Source organism: Macaca nemestrina, chromosome 5 (genome assembly GCF_043159975.1).
Source record: "Macaca nemestrina isolate mMacNem1 chromosome 5, mMacNem.hap1, whole genome shotgun sequence".
Lineage (NCBI taxonomy): Eukaryota > Metazoa > Chordata > Mammalia > Primates > Cercopithecidae > Macaca > Macaca nemestrina.
Genome location: NC_092129.1, coordinates 99,008,656 through 99,035,318, shown reverse-complemented (window position 1 = coordinate 99,035,318; position 26,663 = coordinate 99,008,656). Strand labels below are relative to the sequence as shown.

General features: G+C 40.3%; 1 protein-coding gene and 1 pseudogene across 1 annotated transcript; one reads left to right on the top strand and one right to left on the bottom strand.

Moving 5' to 3' along the window:
* The first annotated feature begins 2,072 nt into the window (after nt 1–2,072).
* The window catches only part of LOC105496199 (60 kDa heat shock protein, mitochondrial pseudogene), a 35,038-nt pseudogene continuing 10,447 nt past the window's right edge, over nt 2,073–26,663 (top strand).
* On the bottom strand, nt 19,452–21,371 carry LOC105496194 (gap junction protein beta 7). The gene has a single exon (XM_011766375.3). The coding sequence runs from the start codon at nt 21,314–21,316 to the stop codon at nt 20,567–20,569; it is 750 nt and encodes a 249-aa protein (XP_011764677.1). The 5' UTR covers nt 21,317–21,371; the 3' UTR covers nt 19,452–20,566.

The window sequence follows — 26,663 nt, the reverse complement described above, 5'->3', positions numbered from 1 at the left end:
CTCTCTCTCTCTCTCTCTCTCTCTCTCTGTCTCTTTTCTTTTTTTGGAGACAGAGTCGCGCTCTGTTGCCCAGGCTTGGTGCAGTGTGGCGTGATCTCGGCTCACTGCAACCTCTGCCTCCCTGGTTCAAGTGATTCTCCTGCCTCAGCCTCCCCAGTAGCTGGGACTACAGATACATGCCACCACACCCAGCTAATTTTGTAGTTTGGGCACAATCTCTGCTCAGTGCAACTTCCACCTCCCAGGTTCAAGTGATTCTCCTACCTCAGCCACCCCCAAGTGGGTGCACACCACCACACCCGGCCAATTTTTGTATTTTTACTGGAGACGGTCTCACCATGTTGGCCAGGCTGGACTTGAACTCCTGACCTCAAGTGATCCACCTGCCCCCACCTCCCAAAGTGTGGGTATCACAAGCATGAGCCACCACACCTGGCCTCTCTTAAAGAATTTAATGCGTGTTTGCATATTAAAGACAAAAGTTCTGTAAATATGTAAAAAGTTAAAAGTCAGACTTAATTGACTGTGAGAGCATTTTTCTTCTTTTAATGTTAATACTTAGTTATATCCCACTGAACTGGCATTCTAAAGAACACACTTTGAGAAATGCTGATCTTAAACAGCGTTTATTCAACCAGAACTGATAAATCAACATGTCTACACCAATTCAATTGTATCAGCTGTTTGCAAATGGTGATTTTTCTGATTGTTAATTTATATGTCCCAATCGGTTGATTCCTTTGCTGTTTTGGTTGTTAATGTTTTGAATATTTCCCGGTATTCAAGTAATATTCATTGAGTTTCAAGTAATTGTGATTAAACGGGTATTCAAGTAATATTCATTGAATTTCAAGTAATTGTGATTAAACGTTGATTAAAATCCAGTTGTCATACTTACCAGAAGCCCCTGCCTCTAAACATTCTTATCCTACTTCCCATTTCCCACTCTTCTCATTTCATTGAACACAGTAACCTTCCTTCCTCACTTCAAAGCCTATCTGGAATGCTTATTCCTCTTAATTCTATGGCTGACTTCATATACATCAGTTCACAGCTTAAATGTCACCTCATCGGAGGGACACCCGGATCATAAAGTTTCACATGCCCATTCTTTACAACAGATTTTTAAAAAATACTTTGTATCGGCCGGGCGCGGTGGCTCAAGCCTGTAATCCCAGCACTTTGGGAGGCCGAGGCGGGCGGATCACAAGGTCAGGAGATCGAGACCACAGTGAAACCCCGTCTCTACTAAAAATACAAAAAATTAGCCGGGCGCGGTGGCGGGCGCCTGTAGTCCTAGCTACTCGGGAGGCTGAGGCAGGAGAATGGCGTGAACCCAGGAGGCGGAGCTTGCAGTGAGCCGAGATCGCGCCACTGCACTCCAGCCTGGGCAACAGCGTGAGACTCCGTCTCAAAAAAAAAAAAAAAAAATACTTTGTATCTTCAACACTACCAGTCAATGAAGAAAATAATACCTGTGTTCTTCAATGACTTTGCAACAATCAAACCCCATATTACTTCCAAATCTTGAATTCAATTAATTTTTCTAGCCACAAACTTGTAGCTCACCTGCTCAAGATATCTCCGCTAAAAAAATACTTCTACCTTTTACTACCACTTGCTGACTATTCATCAGCTCACTCCTGTCCTCAACTTGTTCAGCTTAGAAACTAGATCCCATTGTTACAAGCACTCCTTTGCAAATATCCTCAGACCATACACCTCTCCCTCTGTCATGATCTGGAAGAATCCCCAAACATTCTGTCTACTCTTGAGCAGTGGAATGGAAGAAAATTATTCCGGGAGATAGGTTGGTAATCTCAAAACTTAAGTAGACTCAGCACTACCTGGCAGTTTTTCTGTAGTTTTCTGGTAACTTGCTTCCACAAGCTTAAATGACATACAGCCCTCATTTTGTGATCATTTAACCACATTTTGCTGAGGAAAAAGAAAAATGACATGAACTTTTTCAACTTTTCACCACCAAATCAATAAACCTGCTTGTATTTGCACTCTTCTACTTAGCAAAAACCAGTTTCCTCTTCTGGATTCCACCCCCCGCCCTCCCCCCCCCCCCCCCATCTCCTTAAGAACTTTCTGTTGCTCTCTTGTTTGATCAGTATTTCTTTTACTTGGTCCTTTCCAACAGTTTATGAATAGACTCTAGTAACTACTATTCTTGAAAACATAGGCGGGAGACAGTTTATTTCATCCAGCTATAACCCTATTTGGTCCCAGTTACAGCCAGTGTGACTTGTCTGCTCATATATGCTCCATTTCCTCACTTCTCACTTAACTGCCACTTTCTGTGTTCCCACAACTCTCCTAAAATTTTTTCTTGTCAGGATCACCACTGTCTTCCATGCTGCTGTATGTATTGTTTGGTTTTCTGCCCCCACTCACTGCCTCAGGAGCATGCAGAAAGGTTGATGACTCCTTGAAATATTCTGTTGGTTTTCTCCTTACCTATTCTGGATGCTCCATTTCTGATTCCATCCCTAGCTCCACTTCGAGTACCTGACCTCTGGGTCACTGTTTCTCTCTACACTCTCTTTGCATTGTTCTGTGGAGTTCAGTATCATCAATGTATCTATCCTACCCGTATTTATACCTCTGAAGACCAGAGTTTTCATAATTCTCTGCTTGTATGTTCAACTGCCTACTTCATAGTTAAGTATATCATGTCCAAACCATTATGTCCTTCACCCTACTTTCAATCTGTTCCTCTCCCGATATTTCTTATCTTGATAAGGGAAGTCACTACCTGGTTTTCTGAAGCTAGGATTTTAGATGATGTCATCGTACTAATTCATGTTCTTTGTTTAGTCACAATTGTCATTTTTACCTTCTGATTTTTTTATTTTATTTTATTTTTTTATTTTTTTTTTAGACAGAGTCTTGCTCTGTCACCAGTCTGGAGTGCAGTGGCATGATCTTGACCCACTGCAACCTCTGCCTCCCGAGTTCAAGCGATTCTTCTGCCTCAGCCTCCTGTATAACTGGGACTACAGGTGCACACCACCACACCCAGCTAATTTTTGTATTTTTTAGTACAGATGGGGTTTCACCACTTTGGCCAGGATGGTCTTGATCTCCTGACCTCGTGATCCACCCGCCTTGGCCTCCCAAAATGCTGGGATTACAGACATGAGCCACCACACCCAGCCATCATTTCTACCTTCTAAGTAGGAAGGAACCTTTCTTGTCATCATAACTAATCCAAATCACCATCATACTTTGCCTAAATTGCTCTAACAGCCTCCCTACTGGCTTGCTTTCAGAATATTCCCCACCAAGCAGATAGATTGGTTTTTGGTTTTGTTTTTTTGTTTTTTGTTTTTTTTTCAAGTAATTTCAAAGGGAGGAAAACTCATGATTTTCCCACAGCACTTTGAATAAAATATGTTTATTTTTTACTAAGTTCTATAAAGGAATAAGGGTATTCTAAGGATATATAGGGTGAGAATATGATCCTATATACTCTGGTGAGGGACAGCAATAAAGACTTACCTATAAAAGTAATAATTAGCCAGGCACAGTGCCTCATGCCTGTAATCCCAGCGCTTGGGGAGGCTGAGGCAGGCAGATCGCCCAACGTCGGGAGTTCAAAACCAGCCTGACCAACGTGGTGAAACCCCGTATCTACTAAAAATGCAGAAATTAGCTGGACCTGTTGGCAGGTGCCTGTAATCCCAGCTACTCGGGAGGCTGAGGTAGTAGAATTGCTTGAACCCAGGAGACGGAGGTTGCAGTGAGCCGAGATCATGCCCCTGCACTCCAGCATGGGTGACACAGCAAGACTTCGTCTCAAATAAATAAATAAAAATTAGGGGAGAGAAGGCAGTGAAAACTCGGGCTAAGGGAAAAACGTGTAAAAAGCTCTGATAAGAATAGCTTTTGGGGAAATGATAGAAAGTTGCTAAGGATAAATTTAAAGTGAAGGAAGATAAGCAAGGGCCAGATCACTTAGTGTCTTAGACCTAATTGTATTGGACTTTATCCTAAGTAATGAGTTCACATTTCGTTTTTAAGTGGAGGAATGAGATTTCTTATACTTGAAGTTTTAAAAGTTTACTCTGGAGGGGAAGCATTCCAATGGGGAATTGAAGAAGACTGGTTAGGAAGCCTGTCCAAGTCATCCAGGAAAGAAGATACCGACTTAAAGTAGATTGGTGTTGGCAGAGAGGGGGAAAAGTTGATGGACTTGAGAGATCTAAAATATTGGACAGGACCTGACCATTAAGGATTATGGGAAAGGAGGGAGAGGAAAGAAATGTGAGGTTTTTCGTTTAAATAAATGGTTGAAGACATACCATTTCTTCAGGTAGCTAAGATGAAGAGGAGCAGTTTTATGAATGGATGGTTGCTTAGGGAAAGAATATAGAAAATGGCTGAATTCAGAAGAACTCAGTACTTAGAAGTAGATTAATAGCAAAATAGGAGAATCATGGCAACAGTAGGATGGAAGTATTTAAAGGAGGCATGTTCAGCTCTGTTACATTTTGTCAGTGTAAGAATTTAAAGTATCCTTTGGATTCAGTGGTAAGAAAATAACCAGTGACTTTGCAATTACTTAGTTTTAGTGGAAGCCAGAAGAAGGTTGAGACTTATAGGAAGCAAGTTTAAACACCTATTTTTGGAAAGTTTGTGAAGGGGAAGGAAAGATGGACTGGTGGCTGAAAGATGTCGTGGAATTTAATCAAAGTTCTTAAAATGATGGACAAAATAGAATAGATTGAAGTGCCAATGGAAAGGATTTGGTAGAGGTTATGATGTGAGGAATAGCATATCTTATAAAATTCATAAGTTTCTGTCTTTAGTATTTGTTAATGTTGATGCTGTTTACCAAGATAATAATAGAAGGAACTGGATTCGAAGAAAGGATAATGTTGAGTTTGAGATTCATGTAGGTCATCCATGCAGAGATATATAGTGATCAGTTTTGTTTTGCTTTAAGTTCAGAGGTACGTGTGCAGGTTTGTTACATAGGTAAACTTGTGTCATGGGGGTTTGTTTCACAGATTATTTAATAATCACCCAAATATTAAACCTAGTACCCATTAGTTATTATTACTGATCTGTTCCTCGTACCTTCCCCTTCAGTAGGCCACAGTGTCTGTTGTTCCCCTCCCCGCCCCCCGTGTCCATGTGTTCTCATAATTTAGCTCCCACTTATAAGTGAGAACATGCAGTATTTGGTTTTCTGTTCCTGTATTAATTTGCTAAGGCTCATGGCCTCCATCTCCATCTGTGTTCCTGTAAAGGACATGATCTCATTCTTTTTGTGGCTGCATAATATTCCATGGTGTGTATGTACCACATATTCTTTATCCAGTCTGCCATTGGTGGGCATTTAAGTTGATTCCATGTCTTTGCTATTGTGAATAGTGCTGTAGTGAACATACACATGCACGTATCTTTGTCACAGAATGATTTATACTCCTTTGGGTATATACCCAGTAATGGGATTGCTGGGTTGAATGGCATTTCTGTTTTTAGGTCTTTGAGGAATTGCCCCACTGTCTTCCACAATGGTTGAACTAATTTACACTTCCATCAACAGTGTATAAGTGTTCCTTTTTCTCAGCAACCTTGCCATCACCTATTATTTTTGACTTTTTGTAGCCATTCTGACTGGTGTGAGATGGTATTGCATTGTGGTTCGGTTTTCATTTCTCTAATGGTCAGTGATACTGAACTTTTTTTCATAGGTTTGTTGGCTGCATGTATGTCTTTTGAAAACTGTTCATATCCTTTGCCCATTTTTTTTAGGAGTTTTTTTTTTTTTTTCTTGTAAATTTGCTTAAGTTCCTTATAGATGCTGGACATTAGACCTTTGTTAGATGCAAAGTTTTTAAGAATTTTCTCCCCTTTTGTAGGTTGTCTGTTTACCCTGTTGATAGTTTCCTTTGCAATGCAGAAGCTCTTTAATTAGATCCCATTTGTCCATTTTTCCATTTTTGCTTTTGTTGCAATTGCTTTTGGAGTCTTTGTTACAAAATCTTTGCCCATGCCTATGTCCTGAATGATATTGTGTAAGTTGCCCTCCCAGAGTTTTTATAGTTTGGGGTTTGACGTTTAAGTCTTTAATCCATCTTGAGTTAAGGAAGGGGTCCCATTTTAATCTTCTGCATGTGGCCATCCACTTATCCCAGCACCATTTATTGAATGGTGTCCTTCCCCCATTAGCTTGTTTTTGTCAGCTTTGTCAAAGATCACATAGTTTTGGTGTGTGCCCTTATTTCTGGGCTCTCTATTCTATTCCATTGGTCTGTGTGCCTGTTTTTGTGCCAGTACCATGCTGTTTTGATTACTGTAGCCCTATTGTCTAGTTTGAAGTTGGGTCGCATGATGCCTCCAACTTTATTCTTTTTGCTTAGGATTGCCATGGCTATTTGGGCTCTTTTTTGTTTCCATATGAATTTTAAAATAGTTTTTTCAAGTACTGTGAAGAAAGTCATTGGTAGTTTAATAGGGATTGCATTGAATCTATAAATTGCTTTGGGCAGTATGGCCATTTCAACGATGTTGATTCTTCTTATCCGTGAACATGGACTATTTTTCCATTTGTATCATCTCTGATTTCTTTCCTTTTTTTTTCTTTTTTTTTTTTCTTTTTTGAGGTGGAGTTTCCCTTTCGTTGTCCAGGCTGGAGTGCAATGGCGCAATCTCAGTTCACGACAACCTCCGCCTCCCGGGTTCAAAGGATTCTCCTGTTTCAGCCTCCCGAGTAGCTGGGATTACAGGCATGCACCACCATGCCCAGCTAATTTTGTATTTTTAGTAGAGACGGGATTTCTCCATGTTGGTCAGGCTGGTCTCGAACTCCCAACCTCAGGTGATCTGCTTGCCTTGGCCTCCCAAAGTGCTGAGATTACAGTTGTGAGCCACTGCGCCCAGCCCAATCATCTCTTTGGGCAATCATTTCTTTGGGCAGTGTTTTGTAGTTCTCTTTGTAGCAATCTTTCACCTCCCTGGTTAGCTGTATTTCTAGATATTGTATTATTTTTGTGGCAGTTGTGAATGGGATTGTGTCCTGATTTGGCTTTCGGCTTGTTGATGTATAGGAATGCTAGTGACTCTTCTACATTGATTTTGTATCCTGAGAGTATGTCAAAGTTGTTTATCAGCTTAAGGAGCTTTTGGGCCCGGACTGTGGAGTTTTCTAGATATGGGATCATGTCTGCAACCAGGAATAGTTTGACTTCCTCTCTTCCTGTTTGGATGCCCTTTCTTTCTTTCTCTTGCCTGATTGCTCTGGCGAGGACTTCTAATACTATACTATCTAATACTCTAATACAGGAGTGGTGAGAGAGGAGATCCTTGTCTTGTGCCAGTTTTCAAGTGGAATGCTTCCGGCCTTTGACGATTGAGTATGATGTTGGCTGTGGGTTTATCATAGATGGTTCTTATTATTTTGTGGTATGTTCCTTCAATGCCTAGTTTATTGAGAGTTTTTTAACATGAAAGTGGTGTTAAATTTTATTGAATGCATTTTCTGCATCTGTTGAGATAATCATGTGGTTTTTGCCTTTAGTTCTGTTTATGTGATCAATCACATTTTTGGTTTTCAAATGTTGAAGCAACCTTGCATCCCAGGGCTAAAGCCTAATTAGTGATCAGTACTTTATGTGAGACTCTGAAACTACAGTTCTGGATTTTAAATTTCTTGAGGGCAAGTGGCCTGCCTTATCTCCAAAGCATTTAGCTCAGGATCTGGGGTATAGTTAGCGTTTATTACATTTTACTGGAACTGAAGGAAGAAGCAAAATCAGTCTTTAAATCTAATGTACAAGTCTGAGAGTTAGCCGTTTTTAACCTTAGTTTGAGGAAAAAGACAGCATGCCCAGAAAGGACGTGGGAAAATACAGCCAAGGCGAAAGTCTTGAGGAACACCAACAGTTAGTATGCAGAAGAAACCAGCAAAGATGACTTGGGAAGGAAGAGTCAAGTGAGAACTAGGAAGGGGGTGAGTGTACAGAGCATTATGGAAGCCAGAGGAGGGAGAATGGTAAAGTGTCAATGGTCATGCCAAATGCCATTGAGAGATCAATTAAGAGTAAGATAAAGACTCTACCAGAATTAACTGTTGGTGGTCATTGATCTTTAGAGAAGTTTTAAATAATGCCAAATACTGTTTATTTTCTGGTTTAATTGAATGAGCCAACTAAGGAAGTAAAAGCAGGTAGTTGTTACTTAGGTAGGTAGGTAAGTCGTGGATGGAACCTGTTCCCAAAAACACAGGTTGGGAGGATTAGCATTACAAAGTAGGAAGGATACCTCTTAGGCTAAGTCTGTTAAGTAGAAATGTTGAGCTCTTTGTCAGGAAGGAAAGAAACAACATTGCTGCTCAACAGCAAGCCTTAGGAAAGTAGAAAATGAAGGTTTGAATGGTGAAAATTTGAAACAAAAGATAGGAGGAAGAGCTGAGTAGGGGATATGAAAGGATTACTGATCAGCTAATATATGCTGTTTCTCACATTCAAGGCCCAGCTGATTTAGGAAAGCATAATATTTTAGTAGCACCCTCTGCATGATTACATGGTATATCTGATAGTGTTCCTCAGTTGGATGGAAGAGGGAGGTGGTTGTGTAGTCCTGGTAGAAGTAACATGTTGATGAATTGAGTCTGGATAGGGGAGGAAACAGCCAAGAGGACACATGAAAAGGGAGTGGTCAAGGAACTGGAGGTCTTAATGGTGACAAAGAGGGGATAGTGGGAATAAGGCTAAAAATTAGGTATGAAAGACTGGGACATTGAAATTTATGATTTTAGGAGTAATACAGCTCACAGTGTCTGGAAATGGCCATACAAATAGATTCCTGAATTCGATGTAGATTAACTTTGGTCCATTTTATTGGATGGACTGTACGCAGAAGATGCCCTTAGTAGAAACCAGTGTAAGAAGTACTGAAGTCCTAAATTTGTTTCAGCAGGGCTAGGCCTGATGGATCATCCCTGTAATTCCAATGACTTAGGATGCTGAGGTGGGAGAATTGCTTGAGCCCAGGGGTTCAGGCCTGCAGTGGATTGTGATCACACCACTGCACTCCAGGGTAGGTGGCAGAATGAGACCCTGTCTCAAAAAATAAAAATAAAAATAAAATAATTGATTAAGAGCATACCTATAGGCTGTGTGGTACAGGTAAGGAGTTTGGGAAAGCAGCTTCATGAGAGTATCATCTTGGTAGATCCAGGTTCAGTTAAGATGAAATTGCAGTATATAAGTCTGTGAAGCAGTAAAGAACAAGAGTTCTAGAGAGGATAGAGGGAACCCTAGGGAGCATAATGAACAATGTTGGCAGGCATATTTCGAGGAAGTCAGAGAAGAAGAATTGGAATAGTAGGAATGGGAGGATAGGTAACAAAAACTGTGGGTATTTGTGGCCAAAAGAAAAGATAAACTTTACAATTATTCAAGTCCAGGGAATCTGGCCTGCCTAGACCCTGTGCATTGGATCTGCTAGTGATAGTTAACATTTGTTGACTGCTACTATTTGCTAGGCACTGCACTAAGAACTTTTCTTGTATTTCTGCTTATTCTTATACCAACTCTTAAGAGTTAAGTGCTGTTATCCTATTTTAAGATGAGGAAATTGAGTAATATGAGGAAAGGCTACAGGTCTTACCTAAGGGTTATACAGATAGTATGTGGCAGAGCTGAGAGTTGAAACCAGGCAAAACAGTCCAGAGCTTAGCCAAATGAGATAATAGGTTGCTCAGTGTTTTTAGCTGTGAGGTTCCATAAAAATTATCCTAGTATCAGAAAAGAATTATCTCTAGGTGATTAGGAAGCAGTGTCAGGAGCTGATTAATAAGTGATTTTTATTTTTTTAAGACCCACAGTTTTTTTTATATATATATATAGAGAGAGAGAGAGATTATTTGAAAACTTCAAAACTATCCTTAATAACAAGTATTTACTAATATGTATGTGTGCATGTATATATATGTATACCTATTCACCTTCGCTTATGGTTTAGTTAACATTGGTTCCAAAGATAAAAAAGAATAAACTTCTGGAGCCATGAAGGAGGTGGCTGTGTTGATGAAGGTAGAGAGCATAAAACAAAGGGGCTGCACTACTGAAGATCTGCACTGCAGTGTGTACTCTTAAACCAGAGAAGCCAAGAGAGATATGGAAATGAGAAGCAAGTATGCAGGAGTTTAATGGATTCTGACTAGAGTAGAATTCTCTAGTCAGTTTGTATTTGGAGGGTTATAATTGAAACTTGTAGTCAGAGGTTTTGTTTGCTACCAGGTTGTTTTTTTCCCCAATATAGCTATGAACATGGCAAAAGAATGTTCACTGTGCAAGCTGCACTTACACTGTCTTTAGTGCTACCACCCATAGGTCTCCTGGATCCCCCTGTTCCTCTGGGTAAGTTGGAGAAAAGAAGTGGACACAAGGATGATAATGGCCCTCATGTCCCAAGGTCCCTTTGTAGCAGTGAGGTGTTCAAGAAGCCGCTGGGCTTTTAAAGACACAAGTGTGTTTCAAACTATTCAGGAGCAGATCACACCAGGCAGTTCTTCACTGGAAACAGATGTCTGTGAGTCATCCTCACAAGAGGAATGCCCCCTTCTTGCCAAGTCAGATTTGCTGCTTTTATATGGAAGCTTTAAGATGTTTTCTTTTTTGTTTTGTTTACAGAAAGAGTCTCGCTCTGTTGCCCAGGCTGGAGTGCAGTGGCGCGATCTTGGCTCACTGCAAGCTCTGCCTCCTAGGTTCATGCCATTCTCCTGCCTCAGCCTCCCGAGCAGCTGGGACTACAGGCAGCCGCCATCATGCCCGGCTGATTTTTTTGTGTGTTTTTAGTAGAGATGGGGTTTCACAGTGTTAGCCAGGATGGTCTCGATCTCCTGACCTCGTGATCCTCCCGCCTCGGCCTCCCAAAGTGTTGGGTGGCGTGAGCCACTGCACCCAGCCAGCTTTAAGATGTTAACCAACACCTTAACACTTAAGATTTGGATGGGAGAAGGATATACAGAGAATCTTTTATGTTTTTTCAGTACACTTTTACATTATCCAAATGCTTAAGTCATTCTTGGCAATCCTTGTTTGCTACTTCCAACCCTGTTAAAACTGATCAGCTCATTAGATTTACTTATTTGAAGATTTTAAAACCTCAGCTGCAGCGTTACAAAATTTTCTCTCAAGCGTGTATACTCTCAAAAGAGAATTTCTGATCAAGTATGGCAGGTGGGTGTTCATTTATGCAGTTTAAAATTTGATCGTCACAACCACCCCTGCCCCATAAGAAGAGGAAAATTAGCAACCCCATTTTATAAAGACAGTAACATGGCAAAATTTAAAGACTTTTAACAGCAAGCCTATAAAATAGGTCTCTGGCCCCTAGTTCAGAATGTTTTCTCCATTGTCCTGATTGATAACTGTATTGCCATTTATTTCAAGGCAGAAGAATAAAGCTTGAGATTGTCAGAAATATATAGAGAAGGTTCTTAGGTTTTCATTGTAAATACAGGAAGTAGTGCAATACAGTTCTCATTTCAGTAAATATGGCAAAATTAGAAGTTATGTCATGTCATACATTGATGTCTTCAGTTTAAAAAGTCTACCACTATAAAATGAGAAACTGAAGTAATTCTAGTTTCTTTCCACAAAATCTTGTTCCCATAGCAGCTCCCAGCCAAGGCAGACGAGACTGGTATGAAAGGCAACATCTGCTCTGCCAGAAGTGAAAAGACTAGAAACCTAGAATGCTCTGTGTGATAATGATGTGCCCTTAGCAGCACAAAATAGAGGCTGGTTGGTTCTGTGTAATCCTTGAGCTTTAGGTGTGTGTTGTTCGGCCTGCCTTTCTCTAAGCTGATACCCCTGACAATGAGAGAAAAACTGAATTTTGATTTTAAAACTATAACCTGGAACCCGGCATTCCTGTGGCCTAGCTACATTGTTTTTTTCTTCTTCTTCTTTTTATTTTTACTGACCAAGCTATAACCTCTAGGTAGGCAGCTTTCCTCAGAAATGCAACATTGAAGCAAAGGGCAGACATGCTCTCTCAGAGTTTTCAAGTCTCATACACAGAATTGGGCCCTCGATTACAAAGTGCTGAGCTCAAAGATCCTGGAAGAGAAGCTTGGGGAAGCCCAAGGCTGAGAACTGGCTCTATCTAGATAGAACAATAGGTAATATTTAATAAATCATTATGTGTCAGCAACTGTTCTGAGCTCTTTGTATGGCAATTCATTTCTCATAACTAAGAAAGGAATTAGCTACCACTGGAGGTAACTCAGTCTTATTTGTATTATCACCATCTGACTATTCCAAGAGACCAGTGTTTTCTTGCTGAGTCAGGTTAACAATCCTAGATACTGCTTGAAGGAAAATGTGTATAGTAGTCAATAGCGTGTGTGTGTATATACACACTATAAACACACACCTTCAACAAAGCAAACATTGTGGTAGATTTTACAATCCTGTCAGGTTAGTGAGAAAGACCATATCACCATTTGGCAAAATTTACATTCAAATCCTGTTATTACCTTGCTTTCTCTTCTTTATCAGAGGCCATGTTCGTATTGGCTTCGTCAAAAAAGTTAGATACACTCCTTTTCAGCAAACATGTATGCATAATCAATAAATATTCAGATGTTCTTTGAGCATTTTTCTCAGAATAATTTTTAATTAGGTGATTTGCTTCACTTGTAGCTGGAGTTGGTCTGGAGTGAAATTGGAAGTGCAGTAGCTTCCATGGCTGCATATGAAGTAGGTTTAAAAGTGGAGGTGTGGCCGGGCGCGGTGGCTCAAGCCTGTAATCCCAGCACTTTGGGAGGCCGAGACGGGCGGATCACGAGGTCAGGAGATCGAGACCATCCTGGCTAACACGGTGAAACCACGTCTCTACTAAAAAATACAAAAAACTAGCCGGGCGAGGTGGCGGGCGCCTGTAGTCCCAGCTACTCGGGAGGCTGAGGCAGGAGAATGGCGTAAACCCGGGAGGCGGAGCTTGCAGTGAGCCGAGATCGCGCCACTGCACTCCAGCCTGGGTGACAGAGCCAGACTCCGTCTCAAAAAAAAAAAAGTGGAGGTGTGTGATGAGCCTATAAAGCTCATCAGTTTCATAGGCTAACTTAGTTACTGAATTGCACAGGATTAAGAGGCCACAAGATGGCAAACTGACACTGGGAAGGAGTATGTACAGTTAAGGTCTGAAAATTGAACCAGAAATTACCGTCCCATTATTTTTTATTTATACTTTACAGGGGACACGGGCTAATATGTGGTAGTCATTTATATTTTTGGGTACTTATAAATTAAACAATTATAGTTTTTTTTAATTGGGAGATGACTATGACACATTAGCTATTGGTCCATTTTAGGATGAATAGATCAGCCTTCATAATGAAAACAGGCTAAATCCATCATGCTTTGATTATACATATTTAGTTATCTAATAAGGTTTAAAGAAAAGTAACACAGTTGGTCATTATGTGGATATGCCAGTATTCCAAAGATCTTTGAAAAAATGTTTTACAGGAAACTTCTGAAAGACTGAATTTGGAGCTTTTAAAAAACTGAATTCTTGCTCAGTGGCTTCAGGTAACTGGGCAAGTCACTGTATCACTCTAGGTTGTAGTCTGATTTGTAAGTATTTTTAAGATTTCTTCCAATTCCAGAATATTGTGATTTTTTTTACTTCATACAACACAGTTATGCTGAAAAATTCAGAAATGTGTTCATTGTTTTTGAGCAATTACTGTGGGTTAACCCCTGAAGGTAAAATGATGAAGGACATAGTTCTTCCCTGCATTCAAAATGCTCACCATTTAGAGGGAGATACAAATATATAAGCAAATAACATAGAGATAAGTGATATGATAAAGCCACGTATTGTTAATTACAATACCTAACATTTTAAAATAATCTCTACATGCCATGCTTGGCATGAGTCATATAATCTGTACAGTGGCCCTGTGAGATATGTATTTTACTTATCCTCATTTTACATCACATTTTGCTCTCTGATGAAATATTTGATCCAAGCCTTACAATTTCTCAAGGTGGAGAAAAGAAGAATTAAATTACACAAAATATTAAGTACCTCACAGTTACTAACTATAAAGCCATGATTTTAAAGATGAATGCTATTATAACCAGTTCTTTGGGACTACCTAAATTGTCTATTGTAATGAGCTGTCCTGTCATTACACGTGAAATTTGTTTTTTAAAGATGATTCTGTTCATCAGAGATCTTTCTGTGGACTCAGGTTTATATAGTGATACCGCCAATACAAAGTCTTATTTTGCCATTGCCCAATATTTAGTTACTAGAACCATAGGATCTTGAAGAGTTTAAAAGAACTTTGGAGATCATCTAGCTATACCTTCTATATAATCCAGAAATAATATTGAACACCTCGTTCAATGTTAGGGAATCTCACCACTTTATTTGGCAACCATTTTATTGAGGCAGTTCAAATTAATACAACTTTCCAATATTAGTTACAAATCTTTTTCTCTTATTTTCAGCCATTGGTCCTGGTTCTACAATTTGAAACACAAAATAAGCTATTTGTCTTTGAAGCATTGGGAAAATAATTCACTGTAGTCTGGACACAAACCTTTGTTAATACAGGTATAAATGAACTTTAAAAAAAAGTCTCATACTATACTTTGCTCATGTTAAGGTGGTGGACAGCTAAAATTCCAAGGTATTTAAGTTGTGAACTAATATCATCTCGGTCTCATATTAAAATCTTAAATCTTGGTGCAGAATGATTGCTTGTTCCATTTCACCTGACTTAAATTCTGCACAAAATTCTCCCCTGCTGAGGTTTTATAAATGTTTCAGTTTTAAATGTTTCAATTCAATTTTTTAAATGTTTCAAATACTAGGCATTTCTTTTGTCTTCAGTTGATACAGGCATGCCTTCTGTGTCTTCATCCTAGTCACTAATGTGAATGTACTCTGGAACTGTTTGGAGCAGTAAGTAAAAGAAATTAACGAGGCCGGGCGCGGTGGCTCAAGCCTGTAATCCCAGCACTTTGGGAGGCCGAGACGGGCGGATCACGAGGTCAGGAGATCGAGGCCATCCTGGCTAACACGGTGAAACCCCGTCTCTACTAAAAAATACAAAAAACTAGCCGGGCGAGGTGGCGGGCGCCTGTAGTCCCAGCTACTCGGGAGGCTGAGGCAGGAGAATGGCGTAAACCCGGGAGGCGGAGCTTGCAGTGAGCTGAGATCCGGCCACTGCACTCCAGCCTGGGCGACAGAGCGAGACTCCGTCTCAAAAAAAAAAAAAAAAAGAAAAAGAAATTAACGAGTTAGTGACTTACATCGGGTAGGAGTTAAGTTGTCTCTCACATAATAACAAGCAGACAGTAGGAGAATAGGCAGTTCGAGGCTGATAAGGCAATTTCATAATGGCATCAGTGGCCCAGAAGCCTGCCTGTCTTCTTCAGAAGGTCTCACATCCATCCTCAGAGTCACCTCATGGCAGAAAGATGTTCCCGGCAACATTAAGCTATGATGTTTCGGGCAGGAAGGGGTGGGCGTGGGGAAAAAGATGCGTGCAAACTAGGTCAGCACACTTTTTACGCAACTTTCCCCAAAGCACCCTGTTGCTTTGACAAGAAGATAGTCACACAGCTATCTCTACATGCAGAGGAGAATTTAAAATATACCTTTTTAGCTGGGCACATTGACATCCCCAACAAAATCAGGGTTAAGTGGAGAGGGAAGAGGAACACAACGTTTTTTTCCAAGAAACTTTTGAGTTCCTAAGCACAAAGGAACCTAACCTATGGGGATATAGGGGTATAAAGAGATGAATAAGACAAAGTCGATCGTAGTTACAGTCATTTTAAATATCAAATTAATGTAATTAGGAGCAATCTCTAAGAGGATTGGTTTATCAGGTTTGCTTATCTTCCACAGAAAGTCAGATCTCAAGTTACTGCACTTTTCTTTGAGATAAACATGAATGAAAACTCTTGGCTAACCTAGTGATTAATACCTCTTTTAATCACAGGAGATTACTTATCTATTTCGTTAACATTTTTATACCAACAATATGGTAGTTGTATTGCTTAATATTTGTCTGCTCTGGCCCCAATCCACAGCACGGAGTTTAATGGTGACCTTTTCCAAAAGAAGAGGAATCAAGTCCACTTTTTCAGTGTCCTGTGATTGATTCATCCCCAATTCTACACAACAACCATTCTCTCTCTTTACTTTGACAGGAGGCATTACTATCTGAAGGTTTTTTGAGATAAAGTATTAACAGAAATTACATATTTCTTCTGAACAACATTTTCCTTTTTTTTTTTTTTTCTTGCTCTGTCGCCCAGGCTGGAGTGCAGTGGCACAATCTTCGCTCACTGCAAGCTCCGCCTCCTGGGTTCACGCCATTCTCCTGCCTCAGCCTCCTGAGTAGCTGGGACTACAAGCGCCCGCCGCCACGCCCTGCTAATTTTTTGTATTTTTAGTAGAGACAGGGTTTTACTGTGTTAGCCAGGATGGTCTCAATCGCCTGACCTCGTGATCTGCCCGCCTCAGCCCCCCAGAGTGCTGGAATTACAAGCGTGAGCCACTGCGTCCAGCCCATTTTTCCTTTTTAATAGAAAAAAAATTAAAAATTCTTTGTAGCCGGGGAAGGATTTGATACTTCACCTTTAAATAGATGGGAATATTGACCTATGTCAGTAAAATCCAGAACTCATTTTACTTTGCTTTCAAACAATATTTGGGAACATTATAGAATTTTTAAAAGATATCTCAGAAAGTTGTTAGTTAGACTGTCTAACACTGGGGAAACAAGATGGGTCTGTGGAAAATTCTCAGAGCTCCTCACAGTCACCAATATCTTCAGCCAAAGGAAGATTTGCTTTGTGAAAAGAAGCCCGATTTATATTAGAGAAAGTGCTTCTGGCAGATATTTCTAGACCTAGAACACCTTCCTTGGGCTTTTGTCATAAAAATTGAATTGAATTCTGACACGTTTTGCCTCTACGTGCTCCACCACTGCTGCTTTCTTTCCTCATTAGTTTTTGTTTTGTTTAATACAGGGTCTTGTCCAGGCATGGTGGCTCAGGCCTATAATCCCAGTACTTTGGGAGGCTGAGGCAGGTGGATCAGGAGTTCGAGACCAGCCTGGCCAACATGGCAAACCCCGTCTCTACTAAAAATAAAAAAGTTAGCCGGGTATGTTGGTGGGTGCCTATAATCCTAGCTATTCGGGAGGCTAAGGCAGGAGAATCACTTGAACCTGGGAGACGGAGGTTGCAGTGAGCCAAGATCATACCACTGCACTCCACTCTGGGGGAGAAAGCAAGACTTCATCTCAAAAAAAAAAAAACAAAAAACAAAAACAAAAAAAAACAAAAAACGGGGTCTTGCTCTGTCACCCAGGCTGGATGCAGTAAGTGGCACGATCATAGCCCACCTCAAGTTTGAATTCCGAAGCTCAAGGGATCCTCCTGCCTTGGCCTCCCAAAGTGCTGGAAATACAGGCATGAGCCACTGCACTTGCCCTCTAATTAGTCTTTTAAAGAGCTATGAAGTGCTCCTCACTTTTGTGCTCTGTGCAGTGTTAAATATACAAACAAACTAGAAATAAATGGCATCAGTATTTAAGAAAAGCATTACATGTATGCGATGAGATATGAGCTAGAATAAGGAGAGGCAGGGTACTATAGGCTTTTAAATTATTAAAATTTTGTATTATACAGGAAATAAATTTATGAAGAATGTGGCTTTATTGGGACTCTCAGTTACAAGACACAGAAATCCAACTTGAACCAGCTTAAGGAAAAAGGAATTTATCTTTCATGTGACTAACCACAGAAAGGTTAGAAGTAGAGCCAGGCTCAGGGACAATGGTATTGAGGAGTTCAAACATCCTCAAGTCTTTGCCTTTTTCCCCCTCCTCTCTCATCTTCACAGTCTTGTTTTTAGATTGGCTTCATTCCACTGGGAAGACTGGAACTACAACCACTTAGAGCTCTGGGCATTCTTTTGTACAAGTGCTTGAAAACATTTCCTGCCAGCTCTAATGAGAACTCCTGTGGCCAGGAACAAGGTCTGTAACTAGAAAGAGTATGGGACAAGTGCGGAGCAGTCAGAATAATCACTGCAAGCTGGGAGTGGCTTAAATGAAATTAGGGAGACCTCTGTTTAGTGATCTGGGAAGACCTATGGTTGATTGCTCAGTCTGCCTGTACTAGTTGCATGTCCCTGAAGAAAAGTGATTGCTTTTTCCTTATCTCCAAGGTTACTGTCTGCTCTATGGGCACCAGAAGGTTTCAGGGTGAAACAGTTGAGGTGGGCCAATGAGACCAAGACACAGGTGTAAGATACTCCATCCTCCATGACCCTCAACAGAAGTGGACATTTTCTTGAGCAGGAATTATGCATTAAATCTTGGGAGGTACATAGCACAGTGTCTTGCTCCCAGGTGCTCAATAAATATTAATTTACCAACAAGAGAAACAATAAATATGATACAAATTAACTGCCAATTTCAATCAAATACTTTGGGTCCTCACTGACCCCAAGAAAGTCATCAGAATGTTCTCATAGGAAACTTACTTGTAAATTAAGGTACTACCAGCAAGACTCAAGGAACAAAAATCACTCACCTTCCTATTTAAACATCTACGCTGCCATTACCCTTGCTCACATTACCTTTCAGTTTCTTTTCTATACAAAGTGGAAATGCAAAGAATATATGGCCAAGCAGTTGGACTTTTTTGCTTAGGCAGAACTTGCCTTAACTGGTATGAAGAGACTGAGCTCCCCCAAAACATTTTTGGCATCAAACTCATCCTCAGACTGACAAAATCCCTTGTTTCCATTCCAGTTCTGCATTCTGAAACCCTGTTTTCTAGATTCTGTGCCACGATCAGGGTCTCAAAAACCTTAAATTTCTTCTAACCACCTATTATTGTCACACATACACACACAAAATTCATAATTACCTGCATTCGTGCAGGGTAGATGTTTTCATGTTCAATGATAAAGTACATGGTTGTAAGCTCAAGTCCAGCAGTGACCTGTCTTATAAATTGAAAAAAGGGGTAAACCACAAATTTCACCTTTCTTTCCATTGTCTAGAACACAGTCTTTAAGATAGAGATAATGACCACTGCTGCTGACATAGTCTGTAGACCACGTAATCACCCAAATAACCCTCATTGCGTATGACTTGTAATGAGATTATATTCTGAAGAGGGCAAGGCATGGAAGACATAATTGGTCTTTAGTTAAAATTACATTTTTATGCCCTGATTTTCTGTTAAATTCCCAAGGGAGAAGAAGAATTTCTGAGCTATCTTTACCAAGCAGTGTTGCAAATCCTGTTCTAAAGTTGTCAGAACATGTTTTATTTCACAGAGTAATCATACCCACTACAGTCTAGCAAAGATACCAATGACAGCCAAAGAGCATTGTGAAATACCTTTATTTTTATTCTGAAGAAGTGTATATATGTTAGAGTATTAAATCCAAAGAGAATGTATCTGTGAATTTCTAGAAAAATAAAGAAAAGTAAAGAAAGTTCTAGTCTTCAAAACAGGTGATAAACTTTTTAAACATTTTTGCACCACTGTAACAACATGGTACACATTTTACTGTTTGTCCTAGAGGGAGATATACTACTAAATTATAGGCAAACTGGGACATACATACTATATAGTACATAGGGAATTCCTGATTACGAAAGATTCAACAATATGAATATTTACAAAGTATTTCAATGTTCTTTTGGTTAAATAGAAATCTTAAGTAATTGTCAAGTGGGCACATTCTTTTTCTGTGGCCTCCATTTCCTATCAATGTGTTGCCTTCTGGGGGACCTGCCTTTCTGACTCTAGAGTGACCCTTTTGAACATCTGCTGGTTCAGGCTTAAGTGGGATACCTCCCAGTAATATTTGTACTTAATTTGGAGACCACTGAAATGATAGCTTTCCTCCCTCTCCTCTAGTCCTGTTACATCCAAGGATCCCTGAATCGGAAAAAGGCCTGGAGATCTTCCTGTTGAATGTTCCTCTGTGTGTCTCCATCTGGCTAATGTCCTATCCCACAGTTTTTCCCTACAGAGATTGAGTAGGACAGGGAGTGGGGCCTTGGCTGCCACTTTGGAAAGATTGCCAGTTCCTTCATTTCAGCTCGAAGGCCATCACATTTGTCTAAAGTGTCACTTTTTATGTTTTCCAGTTCATTGTGCACAAATTGTAATGAGATAGTTAGAAAAAACAGAAAACTGACACAGGGTTTCTTTTTTTGTTTTTTGTTGAAAAATCTAAGCTCTTAAAAGAATCCTGTTAGATTTCTTCAGACTAATTTGCAATTACCTATTCTAAAACAACTAATGTTATCCACATACTGGAGAACCCTACAACAAAACAATGAGACCTCTGTCTAGTGCTCATAACTGAAAGCATATTGACAATGTAAAAAAAATCCTCCCAAATGATACTAAGGCTGACATGCTTTGTCTTCCAACTCAGCTTAGGCCTTGCTGAGGAGGGATGCAGGTTTTCTTTGTGTAACCCTCTTGTATGTCACCAAGTAGCTTTGCTTCAGGTGGTGGGAGTATGTTTATGGCCAAGTATGAATGATGATTCTGGAGTAGGGTCCCTCTCCTACCACATTCAACATGTCTGAGGCTGTGGCACTCACACACTGAGGAATTGGGGGTTTTTTTGAATATTTTTGGAGACAGCACTTAATAAAGCACTTGAGAACCAGAAAACTCAGTTCAATGAAATTCAACACAATACACAAGCATGAGGTGATGACCAAGAAGAGGATGAAGATCGTCTTCTCAGTGGGTCTAGAGATGAAGCAGTCCACAGTGTTGGGACAAGGCTTCAAATCACACTTTATAAGATAGGGAACACTAAAGCCATCATATAGCTTATAAAATAGAACAAGGAAGCCAATTTCAAAACCGGTTTTAACAATGAGGCTGATAAGATAAGTGTACCATAGACCACCATCCATTGTACCTAGGCTGACATAGAGTTTCTTTCTGTGCCTTTTCTCTCTACTCTCACGATAGGCTACATGTAAAACCACCAGAAGCGAAGGTGTGGAGACCATGATCAGTTGTAAGGCCCAAAGTCTGACTTGGGAAATGGGGAAGAAGTCATCAAAACAAACATTTTCACAACCGGGCTGTCTACTGTTGCACTCAAACTCTTTCTGCTCATCTTTCCACACATGCTCTGTTGCCACCATGTAGACCAGCAAACGGAAGACAAACACGACAGCCAGCCAAATCTGTCCAATCCCAGTGGAGTATTTATTTACTCCACTCAGGAGATCTCTGAGGAACATCCAACTCATGACTTAGGCTCAAAAGAAGGCAAGACTCTGCAAAATAAAACAATTTCATCAGGATTCATTTACTTCTATTCTACAGATCATTTCTACTATTTGAGGGATTATGTAAGATAAATTACAATTTCTGCATTACAACAACTCTGGTGGTTTAGGGCTCTCCAAGAATCCCGAAGGATATGCTTACATATAAGGAGATGATACAACTGGTCCATGGACATAATTAATCCCATGTCCACTTTAATTTGAGATTTGGTTGGTCATCTACCCCACTGCCCACTACCCCATTTGCAAACAATTCTGTGGTTGGCAAAATCTTTCTGGTTTATTGCTTCCCTCTAAAGATGGATGGGTCATGTTACTCATATGAAGATAATTAGATATGAATATCAAGGTGATCCTGGTATCTTGAGATGTCCTTCACATGCCAGATTGTTGACGCTGTAGTCTCTACTCACTTTCTCTAATTCGTTAATGCCCCTCCCAATCCTTGAGGTTTATTACCTGCTCCTACTTCCTCTTGTTTCGCATATCCCATATCAGCAGCTCAGCTTGCCACCAATTTGATAATGAAAAGTAAAGCTCTCCAATACAAACTTCCTCTCCCTCACCCTCCAGACTGACATATTCACACCCAATTTACCTTCTTTACCCAGTTTGGAGGGAGAGTCTCCCTCTTCTTGCCCCAAAATAATCATTCACACTCTATATCCCATTCTTGATCTGTCAGTTTTCCCTGTTTTGTATTCTGTGGTCTTCAATCTCCCTTGTCTCCTTCCTCTCAGCCTACAAATATGCTTAAGTGTCCATTTTTAGTGGGGGAGAGGGAGAATCTTCATAGCTTATCTTGCTGACAGTCTTTCTTCCTTTATCCCTCATTTCTACTTCCTCAACTGTTATTTACTCCTCAACTCATTGAGTCTAGGTTTTCTGTTCATCATTGTACTTAACATTTATGCTAAAGTTAGTACCGTCATGCAACTGCCAAATCTTGTGGACACTTGAATTTTATGTAATTTTCCTGTGACATTTGACACTGTTGCCTGCACTTGTGTTCCTGAAACTTCTTCAGACTTGAGTTCTACACCACTCTACCCTCTCTTCTTGTTTCACTCCTCCTGATTCTTTCATCTTCGTTTTTGTTGTCCAGCTCTTAAGAATTCTGTCCTTTGCTCTTTTCTTACTCTTCATGCTCTCCCTAGAAAATTTCACTCATCCCCATGGATTCGACTTCTGCTTTCACCTTCCTGACTCTCCCTAAACCTACATAGTTCCCTGCCTCGTGGTGATCATCTAAATGTCCCACAAGAATTCTGAACTTGATACATCTACAACTGAATTTGTTCTTTTCCTTGCCCTTCGATTTCATTCTTATTGAATGGCATCACCAACATCAAAGCACCCATCAGAAATCTCATATTCATCCTAGACTCCTCTCTCATAACCCTTTTTTAATTGTCCACAAAGTTCTTCAGATTCCTCCTAAATGCATCTCAAATCCATCTCCAGGTCACTGCTGAAATCTCATCACTCCTACGACTCTGTCACTAGGTTCTATTTCCAGTCTCATCATCTCCTCCCCTCACCTTCTAGTACATCCTCGATGCTATTTAATTCTCTTAAACTTCTTTGCATCTCTTGCTCTTTTCCCAATAAAAGCTAATAAGGATCTGAAGAGCCTTCTTTTTCATTTCAGTGACATTTTCTTTCTGGCACTGACTGCTTCCATCTTATCATTGAACTCCGTGGGATGGGCCTGATTCATTGTTTGTTGGGTCCATGATATGCTCAGAACTCTGTTCTGTGCTTTTGAATTGATCTCTCAAAACCACTCCGAAAGGTGGTTTTTTGTTTTGTTTTGTTTTTTTGTCTTTGTTTGCCTTATGATGGTGGTGGTTTTGTTCTTGCAAATGAAAAGGCAGACTCAGAAATGAAGCCACTTTCTCGAGGTCACAAAGTAAGATGCAGAGCAGGGCTCAAGTCTAATTTCCATTATCTGACAGCAAGGTTTCTCAACATTCGCACCATACACATTTTGGGTTGATTAATTATTTGTTTCAGCAGCTGTCCTATGCATTGTAGGAAGTTTAGCAGCATCTCTGGCTGCTAGCAGCTAGAAACCAGCTCCCCTACCATCTGTGACAACCAAAAATGTCTCCATATATTTCCAAATGTTCCCAGGAGAGAGGAGACAAAATCTTCCCAGTCGAGAGCCACTTTTTAAACTTTCTACCATAACCAGTAGATATGGGCTAGAGCTCCAGGCCTGCCACTAATTTACTTTATAATTTCTCAGGTGAAAGCTTTGCCTTTTCAGCTCGTGTTTCCTATTACAATAATTAATACTACTTTTTTCTGCATAGACTCAGCCAAAAGAGAATCATGGAAATGGTGATGTGAGGGGAAACAGGGAGTTAAGAAAACTGAGATGTTCCAACAGCATGCATGTTGGGAGCATAATACATGTTCTCTTACAGAGGAAGCAATATAGAGCGAGCCCACATTCCAGAGCCCTGAGAAGGCACATGAAGGCTAAGAGGTATTTTCAGGGAAAACAAAGCTACATGTACACAATGCCCTATTCAGCAGGGAATAAATACTTCAATGTCCTTGTTTTCAGGACACAAACAAAATTGTATTAAATAAAAAGGATTCTTAAGCCTACCGGAAAGGTTAATGTCTTTATGAATTATTAAAACAAAGCCCCAAAGATTAAAAAGGAAAAAAATATTATGTTTCCCCATGACATGTATCACTGGGCGTTTGTCCATATTACTCAAGAGGATATTTATGTAATCTTACTGAACATTTTAAAGTACCTTGTTGGGCATTTTAGAGGTAGGAGGAAGGTAAGATACTGTGTTGCTAAAAGAAAGGCAACAAAAAAAAGTGACTGATCTTTGAATAGAATCAGAGGATGATGGCATCAAATGTCATAATTATGACTTATCTGATAAATGTCCATCCTATTTAAAAAAATTTTTTTTCAAATGGAGTCTCACTCTGTTGCCCAGGCTACAGTGCAGTGGTGCAATCTCAGCTCACTGCAACCTCCGCCTCCTGGGTTCAAGCGATTCTCCTGCCTCATCCTCCCAAGTAGCTGGGATTACAGGTGCCTGCCATCATGGCTGGCTAATTTTTGTATTTCTAGTAGAGACGGAGTTTCACCATATTGGTCAGGCTGGTCTCGAACTCCTGACCTTGAGATCTGCCCACCTCAGCCTCCCAAAGTGCTGGGATTACAGGCATGAGCCACCGTGCCTGGCCCCTATTTTCAGATATTTTGCTGATGGAAAGACAATGGCATTCTTATCCTTTACAATAAGAATATAAAAATTAAATCTGAAGAAAACCTAATAAGAAACACTATGAAATCAGAGACCTATCACTCTTTCATACGTATATATTTGGTTCTTGTAACAATTGGAGAAAGCTGTTTATAGAATAATGTTTACAAAGCAAGCCAATTAACAGACATCTGGAAGATTACCATGTAGAAAAATCATATAGTGAATCCTTTTAAATCTTTCTTGCCTCTACATATATGTCAATGTTCCCAAATCATGTATCTCCAGTGCAGACCTCTCATCTCTGACTTTCAGCTGCCTTCTTGTCATCTCCACTAGGATGTCATCTCATAAACTTAAAATATTCAGAAGTGAAATCTTGCCAGTACTTTCTTCACTTTCTGCCTCCCAGCCAAAGCAATGATCCTTCTCAGTGTTCTCTGCCTCAGTAAATTGCACCACCATCCACCCAAGTGTCGAACCCAGAAACTTGGAAGTCATTCTTCATCCTTCTCTCTGCCTCAAACCCCACATCTAATCTACATTCAAGGCCAAAGTTTTTACCTTTGAAATACATAGCAAAACTTTTCACTCTTTTCATCTGCACTTGCACCACTCTAATCCAAGCCACCTTCATCTCCTGCCTAGACACCATAGCAGCTTTCTAGCTGGCACTCGTTTTCTCATTCTTGCCCCTCCAACCCATTATCCATTCAGATTAACTTTTAAAATGGAGACTGTGTATTCTCATTTCTCTGCCCTACCATGGTTTTCTGTTGCATTGAGGGTAGGGGGAAAAAGGCCAAACTCTTATCTGGACAACAAAAGCCTGTGTAGTTGTGCCCATGCCTGCATCTCCAACCTTGTCTTGCATATCTCCAAAGGATACTGAATTCCAGACATGCTTTCCTTCTTCTGGTTTCTCCTTTACACAGTACATCCATTCTGTTCCTCCTTCCTACAATACTCTGGTCCCCTTAATCTGAGTCAGAGTGGCTTTCCCTGACCCCACTAATCTAAATTAGGTCTTCCTTGGTATTCTTGTTCATTATGTTGGTTTTTTTCCTTCATGCCACTTGTAAGTTGTAATCATGTACTTGTTTTGTGATTAATGTCTTTACAGGCCACATGTTCTTTAAGAGAAGGAACTAGAGTTGCCAGATGAAGCAAATAAAAGTGTAGAATGCACAGGAAATGTTGAATTTCAGATACTACACATAATAATTGATTCTCATTATGCCAATTTAGCAAGCAGCCTTCTGAGTAATAATTTTTTTCTTGCTGAAATGGTTTATGCTGTGCAAGGAAGTCCTCCTGAAATTAGACACAAGAGTTCCAGTTGCTGGAGATGCATTTTATAAATCAGGTCCCTGGGCTTGGCTCATGTGGATGAATCCCTTAGAATAGATTGAACTCTGAGTAAACAATATGCCTGACTTTCTGAACTTTTGGAACTGAGTGCCAGTTCTGATTGTGGTGACACTGTTGAGACCCCTGTTGAGCAACCCACTTTTCTTCTTTTATTGCAGTATGAGCTTTGCCACACCAGCAACTTCTCGCCCAACACTGGAGGCTTTACTTCCTGCGAGGTTCAGGCAATGTCAAGCTGGCCTCTGGGAGGAAGACAGGCAAGGCTACCTGCATAAATACTGTCCGAAAAGCCCTTGCACTGCTGGGAGCCAGAGAGCTGCTTCGTCATTCCCCAAAAGTGCTGGTTTGAAACTTGTGTTTGAGGAGCACTGGATTTCCAATTGCCTTGCAGATGCCAGCGACACTCCCTGAAAAATCCATCAGCCTTCATACCCAGCTCTTTTCACCTCTTAGTAACAATAATGCTCACCCTTGGGCACTTGACCATTTCTGCAGCATTTCACAGCATCTCATCCAATGCTTACCTTCATCTTCAGTAGTGAGCAGGATGTATGGTACAACCTTCAATTCAGTGATGGAAAAACTGAAAAACTCAGAGAGGTAGGAGACTCATCCAACACTCCCAATAAGTCACTAGCAAATCCAGCAGTAGAAGAACCCTAGTTCTACATGGCTAGTCTCTGCTCTCCCCTGAG